The 26,039-nt window shown below is 35.0% G+C and overlaps 3 protein-coding genes and 1 pseudogene across 5 annotated transcripts; all 4 read right to left on the bottom strand.

Moving 5' to 3' along the window:
• Positions 1–3,375: 3,375 nt before the first annotated feature.
• On the bottom strand, positions 3,376–4,633 carry LOC147935233 (F-box/kelch-repeat protein At4g23580 pseudogene; annotated as a pseudogene). The gene has a single exon (XR_015573039.1). The product of XR_015573039.1 is annotated as an F-box/kelch-repeat protein At4g23580 pseudogene (transcript).
• A 4,947-nt stretch (positions 4,634–9,580) lies between these two features.
• On the bottom strand, positions 9,581–12,793 carry LOC104725584 (uncharacterized). 2 transcript variants are annotated; one of them, XM_010444261.3, is made up of 11 exons: positions 12,311–12,793; positions 12,144–12,229; positions 11,859–11,967; positions 11,690–11,757; positions 11,505–11,582; positions 10,898–10,962; positions 10,710–10,776; positions 10,416–10,598; positions 10,190–10,246; positions 9,993–10,088; positions 9,581–9,901 (listed from the first exon to the last, which is right to left on the bottom strand). In XM_010444261.3, exons 1-11 carry the CDS (start codon positions 12,621–12,623, stop codon positions 9,767–9,769), a joined length of 1,257 nt encoding a protein of 418 aa, XP_010442563.1. In that variant the 5' UTR covers positions 12,624–12,793; the 3' UTR covers positions 9,581–9,766. The 2 variants fall into 2 exon arrangements, with proteins under 2 accessions (XP_010442563.1, XP_087329423.1); XM_087473297.1 differs by having other exon boundaries at positions 11,859–11,970; positions 12,311–12,718.
• A 3,907-nt stretch (positions 12,794–16,700) lies between these two features.
• LOC147935232 (uncharacterized) lies at positions 16,701–18,653 on the bottom strand. Its single transcript, XM_087471334.1, has 3 exons — positions 17,729–18,653; positions 17,416–17,483; positions 16,701–17,339 (listed from the first exon to the last, which is right to left on the bottom strand). Exons 1-3 carry the CDS (start codon positions 18,339–18,341, stop codon positions 17,175–17,177), a joined length of 846 nt encoding a protein of 281 aa, XP_087327460.1. The 5' UTR covers positions 18,342–18,653; the 3' UTR covers positions 16,701–17,174.
• Positions 18,654–22,984: 4,331 nt separating this feature from the next.
• Positions 22,985–24,247, bottom strand: LOC147935231 (NAC domain-containing protein 83-like). Its single transcript, XM_087476307.1, has 3 exons — positions 24,044–24,247; positions 23,672–23,943; positions 22,985–23,311 (listed from the first exon to the last, which is right to left on the bottom strand). Exons 1-3 carry the CDS (start codon positions 24,228–24,230, stop codon positions 23,189–23,191), a joined length of 582 nt encoding a protein of 193 aa, XP_087332433.1. The 5' UTR covers positions 24,231–24,247; the 3' UTR covers positions 22,985–23,188.
• Positions 24,248–26,039: the final 1,792 nt, after the last annotated feature.

The following is a 26,039-nucleotide window of genomic DNA, read 5'->3' as shown; positions in this document are numbered from 1 at the left end:
TCTGATCTCTCAAGTGAATACTCTTATATGTCAAGTGAATACCAGTTTAACCTTCTGTATTCACGACTATAGTAGTATTTTGTTCTTTATTGATTCTAGTTGAAGTGAATATTTTATTTCCAACTCAAGTGAATAATTTCGTAGTTTCAAACAATTGTTTTATAGTCAAATGTGACAGATAATGCACCATCCAACAACTTTTGTCGTCCGTCTATTATTTAGAAAATTTCCCACGACTTCCTAAAGAGACAAGAAATCAAAAGAGAAAGGAACACGCGAATAGAAAGCGTGAGATATTCTGGAATGTTGAGAGACAATACAGTCAACATATAACAAATGGGCACTATCTCCCAATACAACATTAACAAATGGGCATTGTCTCCTAATCTCTTCCCAAGTTCTGTTCTGAAAACAAACAGAGTGCTATGCACAAGCTGAAATATCGCCAATGTGTTCTTTGTTATTTTGCCGTAGCCTTTCTTATCTCTTGTCTTAAAGCTTGATAACTTCATTATACACCTTACATCACATAATTTATACTTAGGTTAACACTTTAACCTATAGTTTGTAAACTAACAACAACCCATTATCATATGGGCTTAAATAACTTAACAAGCGCAAAAACTCCTACACGCTTTTTCTTCCATTCACGACTTCTCCTCTTCTTCTCCTCAAACACATCGATGCTTTTCCTTGATTCTTCTTCTTCCAAACACTCTGATTTCACCAATTTGTTGTGTATTAATCAAAGATTGATTTCCAACATAATGTCGATTCCCCTGTTTCAGATCGTGCATTAGTCATGCATCTTGCTCAATCGCAGATTTCCATGCTTATGGATGAAGAACCTCGGCTCAAAACCAAACGTCACTCTATTTCGTCCCCCACAATGACTGACAATCCTTCATCACCTCAAATCCTCCTCACTAGCAACAGGGGGAGTAACAGAGCCATCAAGATAACCTGACTAGGTCGTATCCATCTAACAAGGCATGGACTTGACCGTACTTCACATCAAGAAATTTGAGGCAGTAAGCTTGGTCACGTTTGACATGTTGACGCAGTTAAATCAAAGGTAGCAACGATCTAACTTTGTGATGTAGACATGGCTGAAAGAAGAAAAGGGGAAACAGAGAAACGTGAGCAACAAGGTTTGAAGGGGAAGAGAAAGAAGAAGTCAGCGAGAAGCGAGAAGAGGTGGCGGAGAAAAAAAAAAAAAATTGTTAGGTTTTTAGGTCTTTGGATACTATATGGTAAGCCTCACTTGTATTATTAATAATTTATTATGATGAGAAATGATTTACAACATATATAGGCTTGTACACAATGGTTTAGCCTATATATGGCTAACTAATTACAAATATATCTATGTTACAGCCACTACTACAATCAAAGCAGGGATCCTCCTCACTCACTCCGATCCCCGTGCTTATGGCAGCAACAACAACCTTCTTGGCCAACCAACTCGTCACCGCATCCGATCCGCCTCAATACTCTTCTGCTCAATATCTAGAATTCTCATTTACCTTTTATATTAGTTGTTCTCGCTCTATCACACTCTAGTCTATGTTTTAAAGAGCTTCTCAGTTCACGGTTGAACTCTTGTTCGTTCTTACAAGTCAATGTAAGGTTGAGAAAATCTTGAAGTAAAACTTAAAATCAAATTCGGGTCCTTGTTTCTCATGAGAATCTATGGCGAAAGCCTTTATGTATGATGTATCTAATGATCCTGAATAATAAGCTAAGCTCCAGGTCTTAGAAAACTCATCATTTTCTACGTGAGAGGAAGTCTTTAGGGAAAGCTTGATGAGATCACTATCCAAAGGTCTAAGTCCGGAAGGCTCTAACGAGGCAAGGTTCAATCTTTCATCTCTCAACCAACCCAAGTGATCAAAATGGCTTTTAACGGAAACCTTCGAGACTTGGGAAGAATGAAAATGATCGTAAGGGCCTTCGGATTCATGATGAATTGATGATGTGAAACGTAAGCACGCCATTCTCCTTCTACTGGTGGAGGATCACTAGGTACGCAACGAACTCGGCCTCAGAACTGGTGGTCGTATACCTTGTCGCATGTCTAAATCAACTAATCTTGTAAGGGAATCATTAAGGCCTCAGAACAAAATTTTACAAAAAAAGAGACGAACATATTATCATTCACTAAAAGGACTCTGAAAATAGAAAGAAGCCGGATTACAAGTAAGACTCTGGATTTGATATTTTTTTCTCTTGATGGCTAAGCTTGGAATCCTTGTCGAACAGGAAACCCAACAATTTGACACGCATGCATGAACACGCACAGCCATCCGAGAAGTTGACGACGCGCTCCATGTTCTGCGAGTGAAACTCGGCTCCGCTAACTTGCTCTTCAAAGTAACTCAGGGATGGGTGTGGTGATGAGAACATAACCGGTTAACTGGAGTAAACCGACATTATCTAGGTCGAAGATAGAGTTGAGATTATCTTGTCTTTGTTTATCCTAAATTTAGTGGGATTGTATCTCCACTTAGTCACGTATCTTAACTGTAGATTTAGTGGGTTAGTTTCTTTCTCTTCTTGTGTATTTAAACATCATCGATTAGCAAATATGAAGGATAGACTTAATTTACCAAAAGAAACGTGTGTTTGTTGTGTGTGTTAACACATCTCTTTAGCTTTGAAGACTGAAGAGGGACCATTTTATCATGTGGGTTAGCTAAAAGGGCCAAAGTGAAGCAGTCGAACTGCTTTGGCTGACCCCAAGAACTCTCCATAGAACTAATTAACTTCTTGGGTGGTTACCCGCTAGAACTAGCTCCCTCTTCCCTCTGTTCCGTGTCCCTGAACAAAGACTCTTCCATTTTGTGGTGAATGATGGCAAGATCCACTGCTTTGATGTTCATGTTTTAGCTATGATAATCTCGCAAAACAGTTTTTTTTTTTTTTTTTTTTTTTTTTTTTTTTTTTTTGCAAATATAAAAAAACTAAACTATATATGATCAAGGAGAACTTAAATTAATAACCAAAAAAGGTGGGCTTATCGATTTTGTTGTCTAGGGTTTTTGTCTCTCCACAACCTAGCTGTCGCTCTTCTCTTTTCATCTAAAATATATGTTTCCATGGATAAAGATAAGTGGCTGAAGAAATGCTCTGCATCCACAGCCGATGTATAATTTTCTTCCTTATATGGCTCTCTTCTTTACTCAGTGTTTAACAAAAAAAATTCTCTATTAACGGTTTCTTTACAATTTGACTGGATTTTTTTTTTTAGGTTGAAGCAGTCACGCATAAATGTAAGAAAACGATTTTTTTTTTGTTTTGTTTTGTAGAATCAAACATGCATATACTGTTGTGTGAATATAATCAATGCACAAAAAAACAATACACAACCAAACATTTTTTTTTTCTTTTCCAACATTATTTATTAGATATAATTAATGCACAAAAAACCCTACAGATTGAATTTTTCTTCTCGTTTAAAACTGAACCAACAACAATCATGACTTCATATTCATCAAATGGAACTAGTAGCAAGAGCATGTACTAAACTGTATGGCTCATTGGTTGTAAAGACAACGTCAAACCAGCTTATCGTCCCCCAAATCTCTCCGTTTTGGCGTCTTTCAATCGCAATTTCCGCACACCATATTGTTTCATCTTTGTGGTTCTTATCAATATCATACCCATACTCTTCCCACAAAACCACCATTTCCCCTCCATAATCCACCAGTTTACCATTACGCATACGAGGATAAGTAGGCAAGTTTTCCAAACCCTTCAAAGTTGTCCATAACTTTTCTTTGTGATCATACCAATCGATCATCATGTTATTGTAACGGTAGAACACATTCTCTATCACACAATAAGATGATGCGAGAGTCCATCCAGTATCCATTGCTAAGTCTACCGTTCTCCATCTACCTTTATTCAGCTTACAAGTCCCTAGCTTTCCCTTGGACCCCACATAGATAGTTCCTTCATACCCAACACTATCGTACTTAAAGCTTTTGCATAACTTCTCGCTAGGGATTCGTAAAAACTCCCAAGTTTGGGTCTTCGTATCAAAAACTTCTATCCAATTTGTGGAATCGAGATTTTCGCGGCCTCCAATTACATACATTTTTTCATCAACGACACAAGCAGATGGGAACACACGTGTCACCTGCATGCTTGGTGCCTCACGCAATGTGTGAGAACGACAATCAATGACCTTGACGTTAGAGGATACATTCTGATGTATTAATCCGCCAATGACGTACATATCAGAACCAATCATTGCAACATCCGACCTAAATGTAGAGGGAGAAATAGAATCAACAAAGATCGGCACCAATATTTTTTTGGAGCTATTTGGTCTCCGACAAAGAGTAAACCAACGTAGTGTGTTAGAGTCGTCACAGCTTTGTAAGCATACGTAGAGACAATTCTCGGTGCGGTTTAAAAGAGCTCGGGTCTGGTAAAGCTCCGTTGAAGTAACGAAAGAACGAAACTTCTTGGAAACTAAGGAAAGGGTTGGGTAGTGTAATCTTGAGACGCGGGCTAAACAGTTTAATATCAGATCATCTGGAAGCATCATAATTGTTGGTGGTCGCCTTTTAAAAAAAAAATAAACTATATTTTTCTGCCTTGCGGTTGCTTTTTTATGTCTCCACCAAGAACATCGTTATATAGGGAATTATTATTCCTAATCTCATGTGTATTATGTAATTCTTGTTAGACCTAATTCAATTAGAAATCCCTTTTAAGTAATATATCTATAATAATATATAAGATATACATATATACATATATATAAAAATCTTAATTTCAAAGATATCTTATAAAGCTTAGTTTTAAAGATACTCATTAACAAGATCGTGACAAATGTCAATTGTATTGATAAGATGTCGACATGTGTCATTTCTTAATTCATAAAAATATTTAAAAGTAAAAAAAGTAAAAGTTCTAAACCTATTATAAAAAAAAATTCTATACATAAATAACAAAAATACTTATTTATATATATTTTTAAAAAATGAAAAGTAATTTCTAATTTATTATGTCAATTGTATTGATAAGATGTCGACACATGTCAATTCTAAATTTATAAAAAAAAAAATTAAAAGTAAAAAAAGTAAAAGTTCTAAACCTATTATAAAAAGGAATTCTATAGATAAGTAACAAAATTACTTATTTATATATATTTTTAAAAAATAAAAGTAATTTCTAATTTATTAAATTATCAATGTAATTCCATTGGATTTTTTGGTATTTATGTAATCCTATAATATAAAATTTGGTTTTGAAAGTTAGCCATTAACATGATTGTGACAATTGATTTTTTTTGTTAAGATAAGTGTAGATTTAATTTTTAACTTTGTTTATCATTATACATATTTTAATAATTATGAAAGAAAACTAGATAACATATACTACATTCCATCTTGCAACAATTATGTACTAAATATACATATGAAAATAAAAATCATTGTTATAATATCAAAGTATAAGTTTTAATTATTTGCTTTTTATTCAATTTATATATATATATATATAATATAATGTATATTATTTTGTGTATTTTGATTTTCTTATTCTTTTTTTACCTACTTGACATTATGAAATAACTTTTTTTGTTTCTCAAAATTTATTAAAAATTCAAAGATTCTATAAGCAAATGAATGGTCAATAGCTCAAAAAAAATTTGTGTATATTTTTGTTAGCTCACACACATATTTGAATAAAGAACAGATTTTTAGTAGCATTTTCAGTAAATTCTTAGAAAGAGGATAGTTTTGAAAATTAGTATATGAAATTCCTCCTTTTAATAAAATTGAAAAAGTGTAGCTAAAATTTTTGGATGGTTTATATCAACATAAGTCATATGTGGTATAAAAATAAATTTTTGCCACGACATTATTTTTAAACTATATTCCGACTTTTCTTCAATAAATTTGTTTATATTTATTTTTGTAAGTGAATTTTTAACATATTTTTTAGGTTTCAAATCCTAACTCTGTATGCTTAAATTTATGGTTGGTGTGATTAAATTTTTAAATATTATTTACATATCATTATAGTAAAAACCGCTAACTCTGTAAAAAAAAAAACATGTATCAATCAACATGCATATCACAAAGATTATAATCTAGGAACAATCTATTATTAAATTTTTGAGCTATTGGATATTATAGTTTTTTTCATATTCAATATAATCTCATAAGAATTTAAAAAAAACCTAATCATTTGAGAGGAAATAAGAATGTTTGATTGAAAACTATTTTTTTTTTGTCGTCTGATAGAACTTTCGAAAATGTCTGAACAATGAAAGAAAAAGCAAAACCAAGAGGAAAGAAAATAACAAAACACAACTAAGCCGCCTCATCCCTCACTTGATTATGAAGCCAAGCAGGCCCTCCAAGTGAAAGATAAGACTGAAGTCTACCATCCCTCGTCACACTCCTCGCGATTGCCAAGGCAACAGAGTTTGCTGAGCTTGCAACTGCCGTAGCTTTCCATGATGTAAAGTTGGATAGGTTCTCATGTATAATGCTCAGGAGGATACTAAATCGCGGCCAAGCAGTAGGTTGTTAACTGCTTCAATGACCATCCTATTATCCAAAGCAAACTCCACTTTATCAAGTTGGAGTATAACAAGAGCTTCAATCGTCCAAAGGAAACAATGTAGCGCCACTACAAAGCGTGATGCAGATGCCGAAAGTGCAGATCTCGCATGATATAGTACCTGTCCACTCTCATCCCGCACAATCCATGATCCACTAGACACTCTAGAATTATTATACCACGATGATCCAATATTGCATTTAACAAAGCCAGCCAACGGTTTGCACCATTTTCTCTCTAGGGGACCTGACTTCGTGTGACCATGGAGGAAAGTATTTGCCGACAACAACTGTACAGCCTGCCATTCAACGGAGGCTTCTTGCGCTTTGAGAACTAAGTCTCATATATCTCCGTTTTTTCCCCTGAAACAAGACGGCATTTCGATGTTTCCAAATTCCCCATAACACCCATGGTACAGCAGATCGCACCAAACTGGGTATCTCCGCATTCTGCATTACCGTTAACAAATGATCCCAATTCTTATACACATCCATTTCAGAGTAACCTCCAATTGGGTGCGGGATATTAGCCAATGCAAGCGCCTGCCTTGCCACAGGACAAAGAAACAAAAGATGACAGATAGTTTCAGCCTATGAACCGCATCTCAAACAAGTAACATCACCACCACAACCTCTTAACGCCAAACGTTTAGAGACCGCTAAAGCACCATATAGCATACGCCAAAGAAAAGTTTTAATCTTGGGGACTGTTTTCACCTCCCATACTTTAGCCTTCAGCTCATTTTGCTTAATCTTAACTTCATTACGAGGTTCGTAAAGCGTAGACAAAGCTTGCACCATCCAGTACCCACTTTTAACCGAGTATTATCCCGACTTAGTGTATGGCCAAATAAACCGATCTTCATGTCCCTCCTTTAAACTCATTGACAATATCCGCTTCACATCATCCGGTGGAAATAAAGAGAAATTTTTTCCCCTGTCCCATCTAGTAGAACCTGGCTCCCTAAGCTCAGCCATTTTCAAGTTAACCTAAAAAAATATCTGAGAACAGAATGGTGCTCTAGGGGGCTTATCCAAAAGCCATTTATCCCTCCACACCAAGGTATCACGACCATCACCAATCGATTTCATCAGACCAGATTTCAACAGTTCACGCCCATGGAGAATACTTATCCATGAGTAAGAAGGTCTCGAGCCAGTCCCACAATCAAGGATAGACGTCTTCTGGAAATATCTGCTCTTGTAGAACCTCGCAATCAAGGAGTCCGGATTATTGAGTATACGCCATGCCTGCTTAGCCAATAAGGCCTGATTAAAATCCCCAGATCCTTGAACCCCAAACCTCCTTCTGACTTCGATTTGCACAGATGTTTCCATGCCACCCAAGCAATTTTACGCTTCCCCTGGCAATTGCTCCACCAAAACTCACACATAGCACTTGTTAACTTCCTACACAGGTTCTTACTCAAGCGGAAGCAAGACATAGCATACACCGGTAATGCCAATGCCACAACCTTCAGAAGTACTTCCTTCCCACCCAGTGAGAGAGACTTTGCAAACCAACCTTGGAGTCTATTTTGTAACTTATCACCAATGAAGCCCAAAAGCGTCTGTTTAGAGCCACTGAAACATTCTGGCAGTCCCAGATAAGTCCCGGTGCCACCCTCTTCATAGATGTTGAGTGTTTGTTTCACCATTTCCTTAGTCTCATCACTTACCTTCTTCCCAAATGTAACAGCTGACTTTGTAAAGTTGATCACTTGGCTAGAAGCTTTCCCATAACTATGTAGAAAGAGTATAAGCTCCTCACATTCCTCTTTAGTTGCTCGGCAAATGAACAAAATTTCATCAGCGAATAGTAAGTGCTGGACCGTTGGGCATGATACATTAAAACTGAAGCATGTGATATGTTCCTGTTGTTGGCTTCTCCGCAAAGCATACACCAAAGCCTCCACACATATAATGAAAAGAAAAGGGGACAATGGATCTCCTTGGCGAATCCCACGCCCTGGCTTGATTAGACCAAAATCACAGCCATTGACTAGAACCGAGAATGTGACTGATCTCACACATACCATTACCCATTGTATCCACTGTGTGTCAAAACCCATCTTGATGAAGAGATTCTCCAGAAAATCCCATTCTACTCTGTCATACGCCTTTGACATGTCTGTCTTCACCGCTATGAAGTTCTCTTCAAACTTCACATTGGTCTTTAGGGCATGCACAATTTCATGGGCTATCAAAATGTTGTCTGATATCAATCTTCCAGCTACAAAAGCACCTTGGGTTTCCGACACCAAAGCTGGTAAGCATCGTTTCAAGCGAGTGCATAAAACCTTTGAGACAATCTTGTACAAAACCGAGCACAAACTTATAGGTCGCATATCAGACATTTGGTTGGCATTTGGCTTTTTAGGTATGAGACAGAGTTGTGTATGATTCCACTCTTGTGGCATAACTCCTGAAGTGAAAAACCCCTGAACCTCTGCAATGATATCTGAGCCAACCACCGACCAGTACCGTCTGAAGAAAGCACCAGTCCACCCATCTGCACCAGGGGCACTATCCCCTTTAATATTAAAAGCTGCTTGTTTGATTTCCTGGGGCGAGACTGGAGCAGTTAGTTGCGCATTCATAACCTCTGTTACTCTTGGCTCCATTCCTTCTAGAAGCTCATCAGCTCCAACCGGATTTGAAGACTGAAACAAATCAGAGAAGTACTCCGCAACAATGTTGCCTTTTGATCCCTCTTCATAGCACTCCACACCATTCTTATCTAACAGTGATTGAAAACTAATTAATTAATTAATAACTAAAAAAAATCAAAATAATTAAATTATATTTTTTACATATTATCTAATATTATTTTCTATTCTTTAGTTTTTTTTACATGGACAATAAATTACATGGATTATAATCTAGTATATATATATATATTATAATAAACACAAAGCTTAACTGCTTGAGAAAGTAAATTTAAGTTTTTTTTGTTTATATAATATGTTCATAATTAATTTAAGTATTATCAATTTGAGTTTTGTGAAATAAAATAGACTTTGCTCGCCAAGGGCAGAATCATTTGATGTTATATGACATTGTCAAGTGAATTTGGTGTCTAATGCAGTTTTTTAATAAATAAAAATAATAAACTGAAGTGCTAATTAGTTCAACTCTGACAAAGCAAACAAGCAAAAAAACTTAATTCATAGTCTTTCTCTGCTTCATGGTTGAACTGCAGCAGAATCGGCACTGTTAGTTTCCTTCTGTTTTCTTTCAGCTTGAAGGGATCTGCATAGCGACTCAAGTTTATCTTTCTGTTTCTTAGTCTTCTCCAACAGTTTCTTCAATCTTTCACGCTGTTCAATGTCAACCAAAAACCGTGATTTTACTGATTTCATAACCAAAATTTACAATGAAAAAAACAGACGGTTTCGTTTGTTTTTTTACCTCTTCAACGAGTTCAATGAGAGTGATATCAGACTTCTCACTTTTGCTCTTCAAGAATGCGTTTTCTTTCCTAAGTTCTTTGATTGCTTTTGACATCTACGCAAAACACCAATAGACACAGGATCAAGTTTAATAAGATCTCAGTAATAAAACGTTTGGTCTTTCAAAGAACAATGAAGACAGGACAATGGTGTTACCTTATCAATTTCTTGTTTGAATGTTTCAAACACCTCGTTGCTCTTCACCAACGCATCCTGCATAACCAAAAGTCTTTCACTTTACATTCTCTTCATATAAATATCGACAATATTAAAAGAGAATTGCATCACACCCAAATCGAGCAATATAACTATCGGTGATCGTACTGAATCGAGAAGACGATAAAGACTTATTTAGGAAGTGTAAAAGGGGAAGAGAGCAGACCTGGAACTGCTGGAATTTATCTCCATCAGCAGTTAGCTGCAACCGCAAATTTTTCTCAGTAGATAAAAGCTGAGAAACTTGGTCTGCATAAACTTTCATCTGAGACTGTTCATGGATGAGTTTCTCCTCATGCTGTTTAATTTTTAAAGCAGAGATCTGTAGCTCAAGTGTCTTCTGCTTCAACTGCTCATTCGAAAATGTGATGTTGTCAAGTATACATCACAGTTAAGCCAATTATTTATTTTGGCTAAATGATGCTTCATATATAGTTGGAAAAACGAATATGTAAATTACTCTTTGCTCATGTTGTTGTTCTGAAAGTGTATATTGATCAGCCAGGTGCTTCAACTTCGTCCTCAACCTGGAGATTAAGAAACAAATTCACTGTAATTAGAAAAGACCTTTATAATATGTTACCAAATTATACTAGAAGTTTCCTATTTTACAAGTGAAAACGTTATGATTGAGTTCGTTCTGCTTACATCTCATTTTCTTTTAGTTGTGCGAGGCTTTCATCCTTTTGCTCGTCCAACTTAATGCTCACATCCTATTAACCAAAGAGGATCAGTATTCCGTATGGTAGAGAGTAAAAAATAATTAATTAAGTAGAATATTCTGCCTTCGTTTTCGTAAGCTTTGGATGTTGCAAAAGCCTACAAGCAATTTATCAAACTTATTTCTATCAATCTATATAACTTGAAACGAATATGTACGATTTTCTACTATATATAAAGTGAGTTCCAATCATTTCAAAGGACTAAATAGGTCTGTACGATTTCGATACTAACATGGGCAAATATTAGTGTAGAGTGTTTCACAAAGAAGAAAAAGAGGTTTTCATGACTCTCCAAAGCATATAGCACAGAAGATTAATGGAGATAAATCTCCTAAGGGAATAGAACAAGGATCAAGAATGATGTGCATTTTAGGATTTGCCTACATAGCAACACAGAACAAAGCTATTTACACAATACTTGTTCCTCTCTAGAACTGCCAATACTGACGGCAAAATGGCTCAAATTTTCAATATTCAGTAAATATCAAAACGCTGGGAGAAATTCACATCGAATTATAATGTGTTCAAACTACCTTTATTGCATCCTGGAACTTTGTCGATAAATCTGATCTTAAACTCTGTCCCTCAGTTGACACCCGCTTGCATTCTTCCTGTTAAACAAAGGTACATTCAATACATATACCAAAAAACTTAGTCAGTCCCTCAAAACAAGACAATAAAATATGGCACACCAAACTAGAAGAAAGAAAGAACATACCATCAACAGTTTGTTTTGACGTTGTAACTCTCTACAAAGCGACTCAAGCTTATCACGGACAGTAATAGCTAGAGTGAAAAAAAAGGAGAAAAAGATGAGTACAGACTATAAACCATATAACAATGAGAGTAACACAAAACTGGTTTGGCTTTACTGATTTCCTATTTACCAGAATCTCTTTCAGAAAGTACTTGCTGATACTTGAGCATGAATTCAAGAAACTCTTTCTCTGATTTAAACATATTCTTTGAACCCTTACGCTTAGTCTCAACCGTCTCCTGCTTTCAATATCAACACAAATCAGATACATTCATCTTCAACAAAGCAAAAATGAACATACAAAGCAAGGCCTGCTTGTCATCTAACACACAAGAATCAATCCTACCAACATTTTTAAAGTTGATATATCCCAAAGATAGTGATAGTTCATCAAAGACCACATAAAAATACTAACTTGTTTCTTGGGTTTGAGCGAATCCATACTCTGAGTCGAGTCTGTTTCCTTAGAAAAGGTTGGATTTTGAGTTGACCCTTCTGATACTAACTCAACAAAAGCAAACGTCAGGTTACAAATGGAAGTAAAGCTTGCTTGAATCTTGAATTAGGTCATTTACTACTCACATGTTTGACAAACAGGAGGAGAAGCTTCTTCTTCTTCTTCTTTATGCTCTAAGCTAAGCTTGCTCGAATCTTGAATTAGGTCATCTACGTCGTCGTCATCATTACCATCTGTTTCACACAAGGGAACGGGGAAAGTTCTCGGCTTCTCTGCTTTCTCGACGGCAACAGCTTCATGGTTCGTTGTTGTTGTGATACAAGTTTCTTCCTGGGTCTTGGGAGAATTGAGAGGTGGTGGCTCTGTAGCGCCGTCGACGAATCCATCGGGTAAAGAATCGACTTCCGGAAGCAAATTCGAGTGCGGTGACTCCTCCATTTTGTTTTTTGAATCCCCTCCCTGGATCTGGAGGAAACCTTATTTACGAATCAATGAGCTGAGAGATTGATTGAAATAAACCCAAATAAATATCTGACGGAATTGAGCAAAAACCTTTTACGGGTTATTTAATGTGTCTTTAACTAAAATTTTAATGTTATTGTTTTGTCGGAATTTTTAATGTTATTTATTATTAGTTTCTTGTTTAATAAAGTCTTCTTGAATTTTAGTAATTTCATGAGTTTGAAATCAAATGTTATATGATTAAATTTTGTTTAGATTTCTAAATCCATTCAAATCATATAACCAATAACCTCTTCTAAATGTTCAAAAATGATCATGTCGAGTTATTCAAGTTAGATATATTCTTACAATTAGCTATACTTTAAAAACCAAATTAAAAAAAAAATTAAATGAGTCGAATACTAATTTCATGTGTTGAATTGTATTCCCTCGTATTCTTTTTAGATATCGATTTAGAGGGAGGTATTCAACTTGATATTTTGAAAGATTCTAAAGTATTCTTAAAATCACTTGTTATTCAATTCATGATTTTAAAAAATCTTTTAAAATCCTATGTTATTCAACTTGAAATTTATGTAAAATCATTTAAAATAATCTAAAATCTCTTGTTATTCAATCACTGATTTATAAAACTTACTTAAAATCTAATGTTATTCAAAATATCACAATTTTTTTTAAAATAGTATTTTGAATGATTCTGCAAGACTTTTTTTGGTTTTTTAGTTGACAAATATGAGTAACAAAATACTACCTTTTGAGGTAGGATTTTAAAGGATTTAAAAAAAAAAAAACAGTCGATGAAATATCAATTCCGACGACAGCTCTAATCTCCACCGATCAGCAGTCACCTCCTCAAGCTTCGTATCTTCCTGTGAATTAAACCACCATCTCTGTTCAGTAAGCTCTCTCTCTTGTCCCTCTTAATTTGAATCTCAAGGTTCAGTTTTAACTAGGATACCTCAGCTCGTTTTGTTTTTTGGACTGCAATTTGCCTCTGTGTCTGCGCAAAGTGTACCTCATCGTCGTAAAAGTATATCGGATCATGGTAAATTAATGGGCTGTTCTTTTTAGAATCCATATATGTTACAACAGGAACATAATTAGCTTTTGATCATTAGATATCAAACAAAACGAATCATGATAATGAAAAGAACAAAAAAAGAAGTGGAATGCAATATGTTCGTGGCTTACAAATTTCTACAGAAAGTCACACCACAATGGAAAACTCAGATCTTTTTGGTTTAGGTTTTTCTTCCTCTCTTCTTCATCTCACTTAAAGCTTTTTTCTTTGTTGCAGGTTTTAATTAGAAACTCACATCTCAACAATCAAATATGTTATTATGGGATCATCTTGACCAGATTTTAATTGCAGGTTTTAATTAGACTCTCTGAGCATAATTTTTTTTTTGGCATATAATTTTCTTTCTTTATATTGTAAAATATTTAAAAATCACCCAAAGTTTACTCATAGAATATCATAGAATCTCATAGAATCATATTTCATTTCTTTTTTTAGAAAATAGAAAAACTCTAAAACACAATCAAATCTCCTAAAAATCTTCTAAATCTTTCAAAATTCTAAAATATTAAAATCCTACAAAATCTTTAAAATATCAAGTTGAATACCTCCCTCTTAGAGTTAAAATTTTGTTTTATAATAATGAATAACTAGATAGTTATCCATATTGGAAATATTTTACAGTAATTTATTAATTATAAAATAATAGTTTAAATTTTATTTGATTTATTCTATATATTTTATAATCGTTTACATTTAATTTATTAGTTTCAAATTCTGATTTCAATCCATCTTTGGTACATGATACAATGGTTAAATCCGTTAATTATATAAATTTGGTAAAATCTAGAAAATATAACAAAACCTTGTTTAGAAATTCTGATTTAACTTTTTTATTTATTTATTTTGATTGTATATATTATATTGAATAAAATACAACCTTTATGATTTCTTAGATTTTAAAAAGATGTCACTGCGTCGATGTGCATTGCGAAAAAATATTTAATAAATTAAATATAATATTTTATATAATTAAAATATAAGCAATGTTGTATCTTAATTTTCAAATATATGTTATTAAACGATTTAGGAATGTAAACATTTAATCTTAGTTTTATAAATAAAATTAAGTTTTATAGTTATTTTAAATAGTTTACTATTTTTTCCTAAAATTTCTGTAAGAATAAATGAATTTGTTAAATAATTCAAAAATATTATTTTATTATTTTATTAACCAATATAAACTTTTATTTTGTTAGTTATTAAATTAATTAAAATACAATGGTATTTGTTGTAATATATTACATAATAGTAGGATTAAACTTTAACAACATTGCTTAAATAAGTATATAGAGATTGGATTAGATTACACTTTAAAATTGTATACAGAAAATATTGATGAGCGGCCTGAGGAGATTGTTCTGGTAGCGGAAGGTGAGGAGTTGATAGGCATGTCAATTAGGGCCAAAGTCCGCGGGCTGGTCCGGCCCGGCCCTGAAAATATCGGGCTTGGACATATACTATATATATGTCTAGAAAAAATCAGGACTTTCTGGTTCAGCCCATTTGGGCTATAGCGTTTTCTGGGCTTTGTCCGACCGGGCTCAGGCTAGCCCAAAAAATCCTTTAACAAATATATTTGTACTTTTTTTTGTTTGATTGCATTATTTGATTAATGATTTCTTGTAAATAAAGTTTAAAACTATAATCCTAGTTTTCATATTTAATTAATAACCTTACTTAATATTTTTAAATTTTTTTATCTATGATATTTTATATGAATTATATATTGTTTTATTTGATTATAGTATAAAATTTTATTTAATTTTAAACTTTCTTTTAAATTAAGTTGGTTGTAGTGAATATAAATGAGTTATTAAAATTTTGACTGATTTGTTTTATATTGCACCTTTAAATATTGCTGTTTAAGGCTTATAAGTTTAAATTTTTGATTTTTTTACCGGAAAAGCCCGAAAAGCCTTGTAGCCATGTTAGGGTCGGGCTCGGGCTTTCAAATATAGGCTCGGAAATAATTTGGGCCAGGCCGGGGCGGGTCGGACCAGCCCGATTGACATCCCTAAGCGTTGACATAGCAGCAAGCTCAGGTGAAGGGCGTTTATGAGGATTCTCTCATTTTCCCTTTATCTTTGGCCCCAGGCAGAGGGTGGCCGTTGTTAATCTCCCGCCGTTTTTTGCGGGTTATCGCTGCTTTGTAGATGCATCTTGGAAAGCAAATGATCCATTTGCAGGTGCGGGATGGCTTTGTTTGTCCCATGATGCATCACCGACTAGGGAAGCCACCAAGTTCCAGTGTATCCTCTTTCCTTTGCATGCTGAAACTAAAGCGTTCATCTGGGTAATGTGGTGCATGATTGGACATAACTTTCGAGATGTGACGTTTTTAATGGATTGTTCAAACTTGGTGAAGATGGTGTCTTCGTCTTCGGATTGGCCAGTTTTGTCGACGTACCTGGATGATATCAAGATTAACTAGGAGAAATTTTCAACTTTCTTTTTATTTTCTATTTTTCGAAATGCAAATGTAAGGATGGGTTTTCTGGCACGTCAAACACGTATATCTCCGCATCATATTTTGTATATAAACAATTTTTTACCCAATTGGCTCGTTTAAGCTTATCTTTTATTGATAAAAAATTTTAAAAGTACAGAAAATAGATAGGCACTGCGAACAAAGGTCTTAAATGAAATTAACCCGAATAATCATAGATTATAATTGAATCAGGGTTGATGTTTCTAGTACCGAAGTTCGAATAAAAACAAGTTAGAATTCATGTTTCTAAACTCACAATCTAAAATGGGTTCTTGCCAAAACTCACGAAATTAATATCGTAGCCTCCTAATTAAAACAAGTTAGTCTGGTTTGACACCCCTGTTCAACCTTATACTCAAATTTTCCCCTTCACGCAAGGTTATTACCGTTCATGTATAGACAGACAAAATCATATACTCAATTCTTATTCAAAAAACAAAAATCATATACTAAATTCTAGTGATAATTTTAGAAGTATGTTTACGTTGAAAATATATATTACAATTATAAGAGAGCATTTCTTTATTGCACAAGTTCAATTACTTACACCTTTTACTATGTTTGTTTTTCCTTCTATATATATATAATGCCAGTTTCCTATGTTGCTCTAATTTTCTTTCCAGTGGGTAATCTGAATATTTTTTTGTTAAACAAGAAGTTTCATATTTAAACAACACTTTTTTAATTGCACAAATTAAATTACTTACATCTTTCCACATGGAAAAAGTAAATTCTTCAAACACTAACTTACCCTGATCAAAGAAAGCAAATATGAAGAAGAGGTGTACAAATACTGAAACAAGGTCTCTTAAAAAGTTGAAATAAATCAAAGGTCTAAATTCGTATCCGTGGTTGGGTGGTTTTGATTACTCACAGTCACGTACGTGTACGTGCACCTCACCGTTCTTACTTCAACAAATAAAGGCAGATGGCAAACGACATATAATTTTTATCGATATCACTGTCTCGGTTTCTCTTGCACCAAACGAGAATGAGTGTTCCCCATGCATCCTCCACCAGCATAGCACGGTGCAGTCACATTGGCTAAATACTTCTTCGGCAATCCGATTCCAAACCTCTTCCCTCTCCTTTCCCTTTTCTCCTTTTTGACGATGCTTCCGTCCTAAAAATACAAAACATATCATTATTATCGAGCCTCACATAAATCAAATCAATAATGTGAATCAAATGTGAGCCACCTCTTTTATCTCTGTCATGACACTACTTTCGATTTCCATCGATTTTCTTGTGTCTTCTCCATCTTTTTCTGCATTAGTGAATAGATAAATTTTCCAATTATAAGCCCAACTGCGAACCTTAAGATGCATCGGCAACCATAGAAATACATAGAAAGGTGAAAGTACTACATGGTAAAATATAGTTTTGATAAAAATAAAACTAGCATTCCTAGCAATCATATACATACGGATATTTATTATTCTTGACCTTTCTATTTGGTACGTATACTTGTATATATATATGTGTGTGTCATTATAAGGACGTATGATTTACCTTCATCATCATCATCAGAAGAAGGAACATCGATGCAATAAACCCTAAAGCTTGGAGATCCAGGACCTATCATTCTTTCATCAAAGTTGCTCATGATACTCCTTTCGTCTTCATCATGATTCTTGCCATCATCTCCTTCCTTCTTAACATTGATGGTCACATCCTCATGATGAATATCCTCTTCTTGTTTCTTCACAACCTCTTTATTATCCTCCTCTTGTTTCTTCGCAACATCTTGATGATGTTTTTCATCTTCTTGTTTCTTAACAACCACTTCTTCCTCATTCACCTCTTTGACATCATCTCTCGACGGAACCTTCTCTAAAATAACCTCTTTCTTCTCTTCCACGTGATGATCAGGTGCCGGAGCCACCTTAGCCGACGACTTCAGACTGCCGTCAGTGTCTTCTCCGTCATCAGAAGAGCCGTGACGAAGAAGCTCCTTCTTAGACTGTGTCTGGCTCCCTTTCAAGACGCTTGCATGGCTCCTTTTCTTCATCTCCTCTAACCTTCGCCTTAGAAGTGGACGTATTCCCGCCGGAAGTGGCACAACGCCTCCTTCTCCGGCCCTGACAGCCGCCACACCTCCAAGCCTCGAGCCACCGCAACCCATATTAATAAAACTAACAAATTGATGGTGTAATCGCCGCCACCAGAAAGATCATACGGCAGGGGGTGGGTGGCGGGAGAAGATGTTAGATAATAGGCAAAGGAGAGGAGAGAAGAGAGAGCCAATAAATTGGGAGGACGATGAGTGAAAGATAATATTTAGGAATCCGAGAAGAAGAAGGGAGAGAAGGTGAGGTTATAGGGTTGAGATTATGTGATGGGTTGATTGGTTAGTTGCAATTTATTTGCTAATTTTGGTAAATAGTGATATTTTGGCAAATACAGGAGTTGGTTTCTAAGTAACATCTTCATTCCTATTGTCATTTTTGACTTACAGTTTAGTCTTAACATCAATATCTGTAAGATTCTTTTTGTTTGGTCAATATAAAACCACCCCACAAACAAACTGTAACACCCAATTTTCATGGCATGTCACAGGTTAACTTATACCACAAGTAAACCATACTTAACCGAAAATAACCAAAAAATCCATTAAATCAATTTAAACGTCTTTCAAACCATCCTTTAAACGTTAAACCGAAACTAACAACCAGTTCGATAAATCCAACAACGGGAAATAAAAGAATAATCTCCAGCTCCTAACACCAACACCAACTCTATCAACTACTCCTCATGGTTACGTGCAAGAGAAAGAGAGGGGTGAGCAATCTAGGATTACTCAGCAAGGGCAAGCCTTAGGACTCACGAAGTCTTCATACACAAACATGCTTAGACCATCACAAAGTCTAAACCTAAGACAAGCAATCAATCACGTGTAAAAGACACACAAACATCAAACAAACGAGACTACGTCCCATAAACAACTGATGCAGCGAAGATACAAGATTCGAGGACGAATCTTTTCTTTGCCGGCGAGACATGATGCCGCGCATAATTATGATTATTTCCATTTATTTGTATTTTAACATTATTATTAATTATATGATTTACCTTTAGAGGTTTCTAGAATATTACAGAGATTTATTAGGGTTTTCTGGTTTTATTATAAATAGCCTATTCAGGCCTATTGTATGAGGGAGTTGATTTAATTAATAAAATTAAGAGCTTTTAGCTTTTGTGTGAAGAGTATTCACAAACCCTTGTTTTCGAATAGATCCAAAGAGATCTCAACGATTTCAGGAAGACATTGATCTTAGGTATTCTTAGACTAAATAAGATCTTTGTATTATCTTAGCTTCCGCTACGTCAGTTGGTATCAGAGCTTTGTCTCTTTAATTTCTCAATTGAAGAACGATTCTGGTGATCATGTTGATTAGCGAAAGTTTGTTTTTTGAACAGGAAGAAAACCATGAGATCTATGGTGATCCCATCTATGACATCTATGAAGAGGATGTTATAGTTATGGATTTTGTTTTTCCACAAGCTGGTTTCAAAAATCGGCTCTGTGCAAATTTAGGGTTTGAGACAGAAGTTGTTAAAGAAGAGATCCGTGCAAATTCCGGGTCAGACTGGTTTGGTTCAAGTTTCGGGTCAGACCGGGTTTGTGCAAATTTCGGATCATACCGGGTTCGTGCAAATTTCGGATCATACCGGGTTCGTGCAAATTTCGGGTCAGATCGTTTCCGTGCAATTCGGGCAAAACCAAACGATGGGAGTGATGATGAATCTGCAAACATCGAATGTGCTGAAAACGTTGTTGAAGATTCGAGGGCGAATCTTTCTTGGCCGGAGGGAGCTGATGCATCGAAGATACAAGATTCGAGGACGAATCTTTTCTTTGCCGGCGAGACTTGATGCAGCGCATAATTAGGATTATTTCCATTTATTTGTATTTTAATATTATTATTAATTATATGATTTACCTTTAGAGGTTTCTAGAATATTACAGAGATTTATTAGGGTTTTCTGGTTTTATTATAAATAGCCTATTCAGGCCTATTGTACGAGGGAGTTGATTTGATTAATAAAATTAAGAGCTTTTAGCTTTTGTGTGAATAATATTCACAAACCCTTGTTTTCGGATAGATCCAAAGAGATCTCAACGATTTCAGGAAGACATTGATCTTAGGTATTCTTAGACTAAATAAGATCTTTGTATTATCTTAGCTTCCGCTACGTCAACAACGCCATGCATTATGGGATTCCTCATGCTTTCGCATTTCTTCCTGTACATTTCCATCGCCGTGCATTACGGGATTCCTTATGCTTTCTCACTTCTTCCTGCACTTTTCCATTGCCGTGCATTCCGGGATTTCTCATGCTTTCGCATTTCTTCATGCACTTTTTTACTTGCGTATCTGGATTTCTCATGCTTCTCGCACTTCTTCCACGCACAACAACGCGTTGGCTTGTCAGCCAATCTTGATCTACCCGCATTCCGCGCCCGTAGACCACCACACAACTACAAGGAGAACTCCTTGTAGGACTCTCTGCGGTTCTCCCGCTTCTTCGTGCCTCTTGACACTTTTTATCCTCACACTCAAACAATTTATTTTATCACACAAACATACATATCACACACCACACAATCCGTTTTAAAATATCTAGTTCTTTTAATTCTCAAATCCTATTACTAATTTTTTTTCCTTACCTTTTATTTAGTAAATACATATTATATATATTATTATTATACACTCAACATTCAACTAAGATTATTTTTATATAATCAATAGATATATTTGGTTTAACCTTAAACTAAATAACTATCTAAACGTATCGGCATATCAAAAAGACACTAACTAGTCCTGTCCTCACCTTAGCAAATTTGTTGATCCTCAAATAAAAGCCAGCAACGACAAGAATCCAATCCAACAACGATCTTAATCTGCAATATTTTCAGATTACTCGATCAATGATTACATTCCAATATTTATCACTGATTTAATCTAATAACCGAAACTGAATTAATTGTGCTGGTACTTCACAAATAAATTCGTTAGACGTAGTTTAATAATTAAATCAAACTAACGATCAAATAATTTATATCACCACAATTTAATCCACGTACGACCACATGCTCCCCGTTTATTACCGATTCCTAAAACAGCCACAATACACGATGCACCAATATTAAATTGTCCAACGTCATCGACAACGTACGTAATTAACCATGCATGACACCACAAACAACTCATGCACGTACGTTCCATAATTTTCTGGTTTAGATGGTTAAGCTTCTCGGTTCAAAAATCAACAAACACAACAACAACATCACGAGACAAGAGTTCCGCCGTTTACCTTTCTCGGCGTTTACTCTCGGTGAATCTCCTCGACGGCTCGACGTGACAGTTTAAGCACACGGTGGCGTTCAGTTCTCATGATTCACAATTAAACAACAACAACAGATCATGAGACAATATCATTTACTTCATGCGCAAGTTACAAAAGAACACTAGGGTTTCCTTACCCTTAACGGCCTCGACAATGTCTACGGCTGCTACGGAGACAGCGGCTGACATCTCCGGTGATAGTGGTTAACACATGGTTTCAAACTCCGGTGATTCACGATGGCTTGCTGACTAACGGTGGTGATCGACGGTGGCGAACAACAAATCTCCGTGACCTCTTTCTCTCCTTCTCAACAATGGCAACAACATGAGGAAGACGGTGATGATGGTGAGATCCAACGTTGAGAGAGAGGCTTAGGGTTAGAGTTCACAAACTCTCTTCTCTCGCCAAAACAAAGACGGCGATGTATGCGAGTATACACATGTACACAAACATACAATGTGACGCAAAACCCTTTACTTTTGTTCAATTGGGCCCTTAATGGGCTGCACTTTTCAAAATGACCCACATTTGAATTTGGGGATGTTACACAAACTTCGAAGTCTTTTGGGTAACCGTAAGTCCGTAACCTCAAGGCTATCTAGTTGACTCGGCTCAACCGCAGATTTTTATTTTAAACCCGTTGTCATGTGACAACTCATTTATATATTCGTTTACTGACTTGAACGTCACTGTCCTCTGAAAACATCACATCGATGTTCCGGACATCCACATATTAGATTTCCTCTAGCTAGTTGTAAGAAATTTGTAACTGTACGCTAGTAACTTGGCGAACACGAATATTTTCTCACAGCATAACGTATATATACCATGACCAAGATATTGAATTACAATGCCAAGGAGCTGTTTGAAGAGAACTGCTGGGACATAATGATCTGTTGGCAAGGATGGAGTTATCAGTTAGGGAGACTTGTCTTAACCCACACATCTATCATCTATGTACGTACAACTATGCGATGCTACTTGATCACGCCGAATATATACAGAAGTAGAAGGGAGCTTTTTCAGTTGCTTTGACTCCGTTTTGTTAGTAAGATTTGTGTGAGGGCTAAAGATAAAATCTAAAGGCTTCTTGCTCAACATGAAATTGGTTGGTTGCATACTTAATATGTCGTAAGTAAGTTAAATCTTAATTTCTCTTGTGTGCTAGTGAAGTACATGGGAAACTATTACATACATGCATATTACTCATTAGGCTAAATTAATCAACTACGGTTACAGATCTCTCATTGTTTGATCAAATCAAGTCAATAATCCCCACGAATTTACCATGCATGGATTTATAAATCTCGAATTTTAAAAGAAAACACTGATGATTAAAGATAATAGATAATTTAGTCTATATATATATATATATATATATATATAATTGGACAAGAACAAAATAAGGCGGGAGAGTGAAAGCAACTTGTGGCATCTTTCACCACAACCTTAATTACATTCCAAAGGGCTTGGAAGATAATAAGACAAATTTAAGCATATATCCTCATTTTCATTTAGATGTTCTCTAATATTCTAACAATACTATAAGTTACTAACTAAACTCAAATGGATCGGATTCACCACAAAACCAATACATATATATGGCATCAACCATGATCGTCACCGGCTTTGAATAACTTCTTCGCCATCAGACTCGTCCGACTCGTGCTCATCCTCCACCATCTCTTCCTCATTCTCTTCCTTCACCACCACCTTCACTGCCCTCCATTTCCCTAAATCACCCTGAAAACCCAAAAAAAAAAAAAAAACCAAACTAATCAAAACATTGGTATATATTGCAGAAAAATATTAAGGATGAGTAAAATGACACATAATATAGGGTGATATATTTTGAAAAAAAAAATTCGGTAATTTAGGATTCCTTAAATATTGGCGTATTAATTTTTCTTTTTTCAAGAAATCAAATCAAAATGACATTTTAGTAAATGTTTTGAAGGTTTTTCTTTTCTTTTCCGGAAATTTGTGTTACTCAACTTTTATTTTTGTTAAGTAATTACATGAAACATTAGTGGCGTTATAAATAATTTCCCAAAGATAAGAGTCCAATGTAGTGTCGGAACTAATAAGAGACGAGTGGCTCACCCGAGGCAAAAGGGACGATGACCACCTTGTAGCTCTAGAGGAAAGAAGTCGGAACTCATACATGATCCATGGAGTTATTGTGCCTCGAGGTCTTTTCCCAATATAGAAAGCAAATGTCTTTCTCCTTCCTTCTAAATGACTACATTCACGATCACCAGCCTCCATTACTTCCTCTTCTTCACACTTTTCCCAGTAACCTGATAACGTCTCTCTTCCCTTTCTCTCTCGTTCTTCCTTCTTCACGAAGTAATACACTTCCTTGTTCCTCTCACCTACAACAAATGTGTACGTACAACATCTATTAAACCACATTGAGCGATACATTAAAATGTGATATGGTATAGTAATTAGAGAAAAGAGTTTGTAGCAAACCTAGCAAGTCCCAAGGATCAACATTGCAAGATCGGAGCTCAGGGAGGTCGAAGTCCATCGGACGGTGGAGGACCTTCTTTGCGAGATACTCGAACACAAGATCTTCATCATCGGGATCGAACCGAAACCCAGGAGGGAGTCTCATGCTTCTTCCGTTCATGGCAAATCTCTGCGCAGAAATGTCCATCAGTGCTTCCTTATCAGTATCCCTTTGTGTATGGTTTAGGTTGTTTATATACTTATATGAGTGTGTCACCTTTAGTTTGGCAAAAGCGAATTCTACTTTTCCTTTAGAGATACTTTTTACGTATTATTTTCTAGAGATGAATAGATAATTTAATTTTTAATATAACATCAAATTCAGAGATTGTTTTATTTTTGTTTATTTAAATGCGAGGCTCACCCTAATAAAATTGTTGTGCATACCCATGCAGTCAACGTTGTTAAGATTTTGAATAGAACATTGTTAAGAATTCTATTTGAAAAAAAATAAGTAATTATTTCTTTATTTTTTTTGGTAAAGGTAATTAGTTCCTTTTTTTGGGCAAAGTTGATTTTTTCCCCAACCAAAACGAAATAAATAAGGTAAAACTAAAACCTATATATATCCACGCTGTTTCATTACCGATAACTAAAACGAGCGCAATACTAACAACGATTGATTTGACCCGAAACTAATTTAACCATTTGAAAGCTTTTTATGTACTCTTTTTTTTTTCTTTGTTTAAAAAGCTCGTATACATACTATATATATATATATATATAGTCACTACGCATATTTATCAGAAATCTATATTCTAATATATATAAGAAAACAAAACAAATTCGTGTTTAGGAACTCTTATCTATCATGCATGTAAAAATAAATATTCATGCGACCTTTTTATTCTTAAAGTAAAGAAGTGCATGTGAAATAATGATGTCGGAATGATATACGTATTAGAAAAATGAATTACTTAAAAGATGTATTGGTAAACGAAAAGGTTTGGACGTTCAACGTAAAATTTTGTAGATTAAAATCCACTTTTGGGATAAATTATACGTGGAAAAAGAAAACGCATATCATCGTGGAATCAGAATTTTCTTTGTCTTTATAACTTCGCATGTGAAATAATAATGTCGGGGCGTACCATACATTTTTTAAAAAACAAGAAGTCTAAGTAAATAGACATAAGCAATGATGAAGAAATAAGAAAAATAAATAAAAGAAAGTAAATTCGGAAAACAAAAGTGAAATTGAAAGAGAGTCCAAGTCGATCCCAACTTAAAGATTTGAGGAGGCAGCTGACTTAACGAGTAAGTTATGAGATTGTTGGTCTGACTCAATTTTCTACTCTCATGCACTTCTTTAATTTCAATTATTTTAGATATATTATTGTATATATGTTTGTCTTTGGACTGGTGGTTTTGTCTTTTATCCTTCTTTTTTTTTTCCTTGGATCAATAAAGCTCCCAAAGCTCACCAAAACAAAGTTGTTCTAATTTTTTGCTGCAACTTTCCAGCATCAGACTTTGAATATTACAAAGAGCATTTAGGTTTTACTCCTTTTTGTATAATGTTTTCTTTGTATACACTAGAAATAAAGCTACATAATCTGTCTTTCAAAAGACTACGAAAAGAAAATGAAATGAATAAAGATGATTGTTTCATTGTTAAGGAACTGCGATTAGTTTAATCTGGTTGGAACTTGGAAGATAGTATTTCAAATTCCTTTCGCTGAAGATCTTGAGTTCGAATGCCACGCTATATATATTTGATGAATGATAAAAGTTTAACTGGTTAACAACTCGCTCTAATTCTAGGCTGAGTCCAACTTGTTTGTGACCTAGTAACAGTAATATTTCGGGGAAGACGAAGGAGACTATGTATGCTAGGAAGAAGAGACTGTGTCCGTCTATGTTGTCGGATGATTGTCAATCTGCTGGTTCTTACAAAACAAACTCTATCATTTTTTTTCTTCAGTTTAGTGTAAAAAATAGTTGAAAATTTGGTAAG

Source organism: Camelina sativa, chromosome 11, assembly GCF_030686135.1.
Source record: "Camelina sativa cultivar CO46 ecotype springtype chromosome 11, ASM3068613v1".
Classification (NCBI taxonomy): Eukaryota; Viridiplantae; Streptophyta; class Magnoliopsida; order Brassicales; family Brassicaceae; genus Camelina; species Camelina sativa.
The sequence above is the reverse complement of the archived record's forward strand: the minus strand, read 5'-3'. Positions and strand labels throughout refer to the sequence as shown.

Coding starts and splice junctions, on each gene's coding strand:
- LOC104725584 (XM_087473297.1), bottom strand. CDS start 12,623: ATGGAGGAGTCACCGCACTCGAATTTGCTTCCGGAAGTCGATTCTTTA. Junction 10,963..11,504: donor AGTTCCAGGATGCAATAAAG/GTAGTTTGAACA, acceptor TTTGGTTAATAG/GATGTGAGCATTAAGTTGGA. Junction 10,599..10,709: donor AACAACAACATGAGCAAAGA/GTAATTTACATA, acceptor TCGAATGAGCAG/TTGAAGCAGAAGACACTTGA.
- LOC147935232 (XM_087471334.1), bottom strand. CDS start 18,341: ATGGGTTGCGGTGGCTCGAGGCTTGGAGGTGTGGCGGCTGTCAGGGCC. Junction 17,484..17,728: donor TTCTGATGATGATGATGAAG/GTAAATCATACG, acceptor TCACTAATGCAG/AAAAAGATGGAGAAGACACA. Junction 17,340..17,415: donor TCATGACAGAGATAAAAGAG/GTGGCTCACATT, acceptor TTGTATTTTTAG/GACGGAAGCATCGTCAAAAA.
- LOC147935231 (XM_087476307.1), bottom strand. CDS start 24,230: ATGGACATTTCTGCGCAGAGATTTGCCATGAACGGAAGAAGCATGAGA. Junction 23,944..24,043: donor TGATCCTTGGGACTTGCTAG/GTTTGCTACAAA, acceptor CATTTGTTGTAG/GTGAGAGGAACAAGGAAGTG. Junction 23,312..23,671: donor CATCGTCCCTTTTGCCTCGG/GTGAGCCACTCG, acceptor TTGGGTTTTCAG/GGTGATTTAGGGAAATGGAG.